At 41.4% G+C, this 9898-nt stretch overlaps 1 protein-coding gene across 1 annotated transcript; it reads right to left on the bottom strand.

The window, feature by feature from the left end:
* Positions 1 to 655: 655 nt before the first annotated feature.
* On the bottom strand, positions 656 to 9182 carry LOC145875821 (NLR family CARD domain-containing protein 3-like). Its single transcript, XM_082971627.1, has 4 exons — positions 8854 to 9182; positions 6685 to 8482; positions 6279 to 6452; positions 656 to 845 (listed from the first exon to the last, which is right to left on the bottom strand). Exons 1-4 carry the CDS (start codon positions 9065 to 9067, stop codon positions 656 to 658), a joined length of 2376 nt encoding a protein of 791 aa, XP_082827753.1. The 5' UTR covers positions 9068 to 9182.
* Between the last annotated feature and the right edge of the window lie 716 nt (positions 9183 to 9898).

Consider the following 9898-nt stretch of genomic DNA (forward strand, 5'->3'; position numbering starts at 1 on the left):
AGAAGGGCCAGAAGTATACAGAATAACACCAATAACAGAGGGGGTCTGATCTTTGTGCCTCTGTAAATTTCTCATTCATCATCATTAACGATTCATTCATGATTATTCATAATCATGGTAGCATCCACATGAATGTAGAAGTGTTCAGAAACATCTTCTATTCTTACTGACAATACAAGTGAAGTGACTCCAAAATGACAGGACATTATTCACCATTCAGTTTCTATTCGGAAAAATATAATCCAAAACACAACCAAAACAAACTGCAAATGCATTCAACAAGTTTGTAGAATCACAAGCTTGATGTAATCACTGCAGGCATGGAACATGGTACAACTACTAAACTTATGACTACTTTAATACAATATAAGTGAATTTGTCCGAATATGTACAACTTTTTCAAATGGGAGAACTAAATACATAAAGTGCTTTCCTTTCTTAACAGTAACATAGCTATGTATGAAAATACCTTTAAATAAAAGGTGACATTCTGTACTGTCACCTAATATGAAACATTCTATCTCAAATCAAAAATGCTGGAGCATAGCACCACATTTAAAACTGTAAGCTTCACTGTCCAAACACATATGGTGTGGACTATGTGTGTCTGGTAAACACATGTGGATCTGGTGAACAGTTATCACTTGTTGACCAACTACAGGAATACTGACCTCAGAGTCTTCAGTTTACAGTGGGGATTCCCCAGTCCAGCAGAGAGCAGCTCCACTCCTGAATCCTTCAGGTCATTGTTACTCAGGTCCAGCTCTCTCAGGTGTGAGGGGTTTGACCTCAGAGCTGAGACCAGAGAATCACAGCCTTCCTCTGTGACTAGACAGCCTGACAGCCTGCAAAGAGTCAAATCATATTAAAATCACACTGCTATTCTTTGGTGGTGAAAATAGTGGCAGTATCATTTTTCAACATTTTTCAGATATCAGTGTCCTGAAACCTTCCATATCTATTCGTAAAAGAATGTATCATCATTAAAAATGACAAATTATCAACGTTTTGCCTGCAGATAGAAACATGTATAGTACAAATATTTGAGTAGACTGACCAGACCAGTTTAAAATCAGTATCAGTCAAAAGACAGACAGTGAGGTATCAGATTTAGATTGTATTGAGTATACAGTCCACACCATATCTATTTTGACAGTGAAGATAACAATTTAAATGTGGCTCTAAACTCCAACATTTTGGATTTCAGATCAAGTGTTTCATATGAGGTGACAGTATATAATGTCACCTTTTATTTGAGGGTATTTTCATACATATCTGTTTCACCATTTAGAAAAATGAAAGCACTTTATGTATCTCGTCCCCCTATTTAAATAAGTCATATGTTTTCTGACCAATTCACTCATAGTGGCTTAAAGTAGTCACAAGTTGAGTATTTGATCCGATATTCCTTGAACGCAGCGACTACATCAAGCTTGTGACTCAAACTCGTTGATTGATTTTGCAGTTTGTTTTGGTTGTGTTTTGGGTTGTGTTTTGTCCAATATTAAAATGGTGGATGGTGTAACGTCTGCTTCCAGCTCACACTCTCAAACACGTAGATCCCCCTGAACGCAGCTCACTCTCCAGATCCCGGTCACCTGAATTCTGATCACCTGTTCACACACCTGTATGTCATTATCAAACTCTATGTAGTTCAGTTCTTTGCTCCCCCATCATTGTGAAGTGTTGTTTGTTTTGTGACACAAGGCTATTCGGAGTGCTGCATTTCCCGTAATTTACTCCTCCCGTGAATGATAGTTTTTGCCTGCCTCACTAATGATGCCTTTTGCCGTTTCCCTGCCTGTACTGTTGCCTTTTTGGACACCCTGTGTATGACCTTCTGCCTGCCCCTGGACCCAGCTACCTGCCTCCTCCTGTGGTCCTTTACAATAAACACCTGCTGAGCCCTGCGCTTGAAACCAGCTCTCTGTCTCCCATCGTGTTCATTACAGATGGTGACTGGAGTCATTTTATTTACAAGTGAGTAGATAACATGTTTCTAAACACTACTAAAAGCATCCTGATGATGCCATGATTAAGAAAAATCATGAATGAAAAATGCTAACCTCTCACCATTACCAATAACAGAGGATACAACAAAACATGCTAACCTCTCACCATTACCAATAACAGAGACTACAACAAAACATGCTAACCTCTCACCATTACCAATAACAGAGGCTACAACAAAACATGCTAACCTCTCACCATTACCAATAACAGAGGCTACAACAAAACATGCTAACCTCTCACTATTACCAATAACAGAGGCTACAACAAAACATGCTAACCTCTCACCATTACCAATGTATTTATTTATAAGCACCTCACATTGTGCTTACTCACTACATGGTAGATATTCCCTCAGCGAAGTATGGCAGTTCCATGCAGGTTTCCTCACCAAGTCCAAGGCAGCACAGCTACCCATGCAGACAGTACTCCTTAGTAACCGATATCCCCATGGCAACACGAACTCGTTTAGCTTCCCAAGCAATTATCTCCCGGTGTCACACGATGCTAGGCTAACCTCTAGGGTGGCTAATACCTCCACAACAAGACGGTAGCTTCAGTCTTTACTAAGTTTTAACAAAATTATAACAACTCTTTTATTAAATAAAACATGTATTTCCCTTCATGTCTTAGTAGCTATGGGTTTTGTTGTAGTTCTGTCGTCTTCTTTTATAATTTTTCTTCACCAACCGTCCTGAGGTAAAACGTCCATCCTTTCATCAACGTCTTTTTCCCTCCCGTTAACCAGGTCAACTCCCATTGGCCACAACTTAACAAGCGACCTTATTGGTCAAAACGTAAACTTCAAAGTAAAACAAACTATTCACTTATACATTAAATAAATATTTCTTCAAAAAGCATAATGCATTAACAACATTACAGTTTAGGAGCAATTCAATCATCTTTTAAATATAATACCAATTAATTATAACAAATAAACTCAATACTTGGTTCAAACAAGGGTATTACACAAACATACAGTCAATAATACAGTAGAAAAATAAGTCTATATACAATGTGAGCAAATTAAGTCAAATAAGGGAGGTAAAGGCAAAAAAAGGCCATGGTGGCAAAATAAATACAATATAGCAAGTAAAACACTGGAATGGTAGATATGCAGTGGAAGAAAGTGCAAAGTAGAAATAATGGGGTGCAAAGGAGCTAAATATATAAATACAGTAGGGGAAGAGGTAGTTCGGCTAAATTATAGATGGGCTATGTACAGGTGCAGTAATCTGTGAGCTGCTCTGACAGCTGGTGCTTAAAGCTAGTGAGGGAGATAAGTGTTTCCAGTTTTAGAGATTTTTGTAGTTCGTTCCAGTCATTGGCAGCAGAGAACTGGAAGAAGAGGCGGCCGAAGGAGGAATTGGCTTTGGGGGTGACCAGAGAGATATACCTGCTGGAGCGCGTGCTACAGGTGGGTGCTGCTATGGTGACCAGTGAGTGGAGATAAGGGGGGACTTTACCTAGCAGGGTCTTGTAGATGACCTGGAGCCAGTGGGTTTGGCGACGAGTATGAAGCGAGGGCCAGACAATGAGAGCGTACAGGTCGCAGTGGTGGGTAGTACAGTGGGGGAAAAAAGTATTTGATCCCCTGCTGATTTTGTACGTTTGCCCACTGACAAAGAAATGATCAGTCTATAATTTTAATGGTAGGTTTATTTGAACAGTGAGAGACAGAATAACAGCAAAAAAATCAAGAAAAACGTGTGTCAAAAATGTTAGACAATTATTCGCATTTTAATGAGGGAAATGAGTATTTGACCCCTCTGCAAAACATGACTTAGTACTTGGTGGCAAAACCCTTTCTTGTAGTTGGCCACCAGGTTTGCACACATCTCAGGAGGGATTTTGTCCCACTCCTCTTAGCAGATCTTCTCCAAGTCATTAAGGTTTCGAGGCTGACGTTTGGCAACTCGAACCTTCAGCTCCCTCCACAGATTTTCTATGGGATTAAGGTCTGGAGACTGGCTAGGCCACTCCAGGACCTTAATGTGCTTCTTCTTGAGCCACTCCTTTGTTGCCTTGGCCGTGTGTTTTGGGTCATTGTCATGCTTGAATACCCATCCACAACTCATTTTCAATGCCCTGGCTGAGGGAAGGAGGTTCTCACCCAAGACTTGACGGTACATGGCCCCGTCTATCGTCCCTTTGATGCAGTGAAGTTGTCCTGTCCCCTTAGCAGAAAAACACCCCCTTAGCATAATGTTTCCACCTCCATGTTTGACGGTGGAGATGGTGTTCTTGGGGTAATAGGCAGCAATCCTCCTCCTCCAAACACGGCGAGTTGAGTTGATGTCAAAGAGCTCCATTTTGGTCTCATCTGACCACAACATTTTCACCCAGTTGTCCTCTGAATCATTCAGATGTTCATTGGCAAAGTTCAGACGGGCATGTATATGTATTCTTGAGCAGGGGGACCTTGCTGGCGCTGCAGGATTTCAGTCCTTCACGGCGTAGTGTGTTACCAATTGTTTTCTTGGTGACTATGGTCCCAGCTGCCTTGAGATCATTGACAAGATCCTCCCGTGGAGTTCTGGGCTGATTCCTCACCGTTCTCATGATCATTGCAACTCCACGAGGTGAGATCTTGCATGGAGCCCCAGGCCGAGGGATATTGACAGTTCTTTTGTGTTTCTTCCATTTGCGAATAATCGCACCAAATGTTGTCACCTTCTCACCAAGCTGCTTGGCAATGGTCGTGTAGCCCATTCCAGCCTTGTGTAGGTCTACAATCTTGTCCCTGACATCCTTGGAGAGCTCTTTGGTCTTGGCCATGGTGGAGAGTTTGGAATCTGATTGATTGATTGCTTCTGTGGACAGGTGTCTTTTTTTACAGGTAACAAGTTGCGGTTAGGAGCACTCCCTTTAAGAGTGTGCTCCTAATCTCAGCTCGTTACCTGTATAAAAGACACCTGGGAGCCAGAAATCTTTCTGATTGAGAGGGGTCAAATACTTATTTCCCTCATTAAAATGCAAATCAATTTATAACATTTCTGACATTAGTTTTTCTGGATGTTTTTGTTGTTATTCTGTCTCTCACTGTTCAAATAAACCATTAAAATTATAGACTGATCCTTTCTTTGTCAGTGGGCAAACGTACAAAATCAGCAGGGGATCAAATACTTTTTCCCCCCACTGTATATGGGGCTTTGGTGACAAAACGGATGGCACTGTGATAGACTGCATCCAATTTATTGAGTAGGGTATTTGGAGGCTATTTTGTAAATGACATCGCCGAAGTCGAGGATCGGTAGGATGGTCAGTTTTATAAGGGTATGTTTGGCCGCATGAGTGAAGGAGGCTATGTTGCGAAATAGGAAGCCAATTCTAGATTTAATTTTGGATTGGAGATGCTTATAGTGAGTCTGGAAGGAGAGTTTATAGTCTAACCAGACACCTAGGTATTTGTAGTTGTCCACATATTCTAAGTCAGAACCGTCCAGAGTAGTGATGCTGGATGGGCGGGCAGGTGCAGGCAGCGATCGGTTGAAGAGCATTTAGTTTTACTTGTAGTTAAGAGCAGTTGGAGGCCACGGAAGGAGAGGTGTATGGCATTGAAGCTCGTCTAGAGGTTAGTTAACACAGTGTCCAAAGAAGGGCCAGAAGTATACAGAATAACACCAATAACAGAGGGGGTCTGATCTTTGTGCCTCTGTAAATTTCTCATTCATCATCATTAACGATTCATTCATGTTTATTCATAATCATGGTAGCATCCACATGAATGTAGAAGTGTTCAGAAACATGTAATATTCTTTCTGACAATACAAGTGAAGTGACTCCAAAATGACAGGACATTATTCACCATTCAGTTTCTATTAGGAAAAACATAATTCAAAACACAACCAAAACAAACTGAAAAATGAATTCAACAAGTTTGTAGAATCACAAGCTTGATGTAATCACTGCAGGCATGGAACATGGGACCAACTACTAAACTTATGACAACTTTAATACAATATAAGTGAATTTGTCCGAATATGTACAACTTTTTCAAATGGGAGAACTAAATACATAAAGTGCTTTCCTTTCTTAACAGTAACACAGCTATGTATGAAAATACCCTAAAAAAAAAGGTGACATTCTGTACTGTCCCCTCATATGAAACATTCTATCTCAAATCCAAAATCCTGTAGCATAGCACCACATTTAAAACTGTAAGCTTCACTATCCAAACACATATGGTGTGGACTATGTGTGTCTGGTAAACACATGTGGATCTGGTGAACAGTTATCACTTGTTGACCAACTACAGGAATACTGACCTCAGAGTCTCCAGTTTACAGTGTGGATCCCCCAGTCCAGCAGAGAGCAGCTTCACTCCTGAATCCTTCAGGTCATTGTTACTCAGGTCCAGCTCTCTCAGGTGTGAGGGGTTTGACTTCAGAGCTGAGACCAGAGAAGCACAGCCTTTCTTTGTGACTCCACAGCCTGACAGCCTGCAACGAGATCATCATGACTTCACAAACACAATGTTAATTTAACACCAGTAGTATAGAAGGACAGCGGTAGATGCATTTGGTTCATATTCCCAAACAACATATAGATTCATCTTCCATCAATGCATTTATTCAATATGTTTTTCAACATACATATTATAATACATATTTTTCTCTAAACATAATATTTCTTCCTGATGAATACTTCTTATATGTCATTTTATGTACTCACAGAGCAGCTCTGGAGGCTTTGATCACTGGCAGCAGCCTCAGAAGACCTTCCTCTGATCTGGAGAATTTCTTCAGGTCAAACACATCCAGCTCCTTTTCTGAAGTCAGCAACACAAAGACCAGAGCTGACCACTGTGCAGGTGACAGGTTGTCTTCTGAGAGACTACCTGAACTCAGGTAGCTTTGGATCTCCTCCACTAGAGAATGGTCATTCAGTTCATTCAGACAGTGGAACAGATTGATGCACCTCTCTGGAGAGGGATTCTCCCCGATCTTCTCCTTGATGTACTTTACTGTTTCTTCATGGCTCTGTGAGCTGCTTCTTGTCTTTGTCAGTAGACCTCGTAAGTGCTTCTGATTGGACTCCAGTGAGAGGCCCAGAAGGAAGCGGAGGAACAGGTCCAGGTTTCCCATCTCACTTTGTAAGGCTTTATCCACAGCACTCTTGTAGACAGTAACTTCAGACTTGTCTCTGTACAGCAGAGAAAAGATACTGGAATTTGTTTGCTGTTTGTCCATGAGATTCTCATTGTTGTTGATGAATGAGAGGAACACATATACAGCAGCCAGAAACTCCTGAATGCTCAGATGAACAAAGCAGTACACCTTGTCCTGGTACAGCCCACATTCCTCTTTAAAGAGCTGTGTGCACAATCCTGAGTACACAGAGGCTTCATTGACATCAATGCCAGCCTCTTTCAGGTCTTTTTCATAGAAAATCAGATTGCCCTTCACTAGCTGTTGAAAAGCCAGTTTTCCCAGTGACAGAATGCTCTCTTTATTCCAGTGTGGACCTGTCTCTTCTTTCCCAAGATACTTTTCATTCTTCTGTTTGGTATGAAACACCACAAGGTGTGTGTACATCTCAGTCAGAGTCTTGGGCATCTCTTCTCTCTTATGTTTCAGCATGTGTTCGAGGACTGTTGCAGAAATCCAACAGAAGACAGGAATGTGGCACATGATGTGGAGGCTCCTTGATGTCTTTACATGTGAGATGATTCTGCTGGCCAGGTCCTCATCACTGAATCTCTTTCTGAAGTACTCCTCCTTCTGTGGGTCATTGAACCCTCGTACCTCTGTCACCTGGTCAACACACCCTGAAGGGATCTTATTGGCTGCTGCAGGTCGGGTAGTTATCCAGAGGAGAGCAGAGGGAAGCAGATTTCCCTTGATGAGATTTGTCAGCAGAACATCCACTGAGGTTGACTCTGTGACGTCACAACAGATCTTGTTCTTCTGGAAGTCTAGGGGCAGTCGGCACTCATCCAGACCATCAAAGATGAACACAACTTTGTACTTGTCGTAGTTGGAGATTCTTGATTGTTTGGTTTCCATTGAGAAGTGATAGAGAAGTTCAATCAAAGTGTTTTTGTCCCCTTTCATCAAATTCAGCTCCCGAAAAGGGAATGAAAACACAAATTGAACATCCTGATTTGCTTTTCCTTCAGCCCAGTCCAGAATGAACTTCTGCACAGAGACTGTTTTTCCAATGCCAGCGACTCCCTTTGTCAGCACAGTTCTGATACGTTTGTCTTGTCCAGTTAAGGGTTTGAAGATGTCGTTACATTTGACTGCAGTCTCTGGTCTTGCTTGTTTCCTGGTTGTTGTCTCAATCTGTCTCAGCTCATGTTCATTATTGACCTCTCCTGTTCCTCCCTCTGTGATGTAGAGCTCTGTGTAGATCTTATTGAGAAGTGTTGGGTTTCCTTGTTTAGCGATCCCCTCAAATACACATTGAAACTTCTTCTTTAGATTAGATTTGAGTTCACGTTGGCAAATCACAGCAAGCTCATCTGAATCTAGAAATAACACAGAGGATATTAATATTACGTCTGTTTTAATGCCTACAGTATTGTAGGACTGTTATAACATTTTAAATTATAATCATTTATTCTCATAACTGAATGTATAAATGTGTAAATGTTTTCATAATGCATTACAGACTGGTGTGACTGATTATATTATTATTGATGGTATTATTAATGTTGTCTCTCTCTGTCTCTCTAAATGAATCAACACAACACATCCCTGCTGCTACTTGATGAGGCCACTAGGTGTTGTGTTAAGGCTGCTACAATATCATTGAGTTACACAGCTATTTTAGCTGTACTTTAGCCACAGCTTTTAAATGTTATAAAACAGCATTCAACATGAGGCAGACAGATCTTACATTTCTCCAGTGTGTCAGCAAGCTCCTTCTGGTTCATTTTCCTCAGGATGTGCAGTGTGATCTTCAGAGCCCCCTCTCTGGCACTGCTCTCCTGCTTCTCATCTTCAGCATCCACCACTTCCTCTTCCTGCTTCTGACTCTCAAAGCCTTCTGGGAGTTCTGGACTAAGAATCCTCTTGAACATCTTCAGCTCGTTCTTCACAAATGTCATCATTTTCTCTTCAAGCAACTAAAATAAATCAAGTAAATAAGTTAAGCAAGAGAAGAAATGCTTTCTCATTAACACATTAATGAATGATTGACAGATCAACTTTACTTGAGGTAAACAAAAACAAATGTTCATAACAGGATCACATACACTGAATATAGAGTCCAGGTCTGTTTGATGACTCTGGGAAGACTGACCACTGAGAATCTCTGACTCTGATCTCTCCTGTTGGTTTCTGTGGACAAAACATGAGATTACATCTCCTCATCCAGGGAGTACACACACACACACACACACACACACACACACACACACACACACACACACACACACGGAGGGAATGTTGTGTTTGTTTAATATTGTTTTAGGACTATGAAAATGGACTAAAGTATTAGCCTATGGATTATGAAAACAACCAAAAGAAATGTGAAAATGGGAGAGGAGAAATGACTAGAGACAGTGTTGTTTAACTCACTGACCATGACCCATGACTTCTTCTTACCTTTGTTCAGTAGAAAAGTCTCCCTCTCTAAAGGATATAGGAGGTTCCATAGACCGGTCACTCTTCATGGACACACAGCTGGGAACAGGGGAGGCTGGTCTCTCCTGCTTGATTGGACTTCAACACAACAGAGACAAACATTACATCTCTCATCTACTCTGATCTCAGATGGGAAACATAAGAAGAGCTCTGGATCAGACAGACAGACAGACGGACAGACGGACAGACGGACAGACGGAGACATGCAGACAGAGACAGACAGAGACACAGACAGACAGACAGACAGACAGACAGACAGACAGACAGACAGACAGACAGACAGAGACAGACAGCGA

Source organism: Salmo salar, unplaced genomic scaffold (assembly GCF_965601325.2).
Source record: "Salmo salar unplaced genomic scaffold, fSalSal1 ptg000360l, whole genome shotgun sequence".
In the NCBI taxonomy this organism is placed as follows: Eukaryota; Metazoa; Chordata; class Actinopteri; order Salmoniformes; family Salmonidae; genus Salmo; species Salmo salar.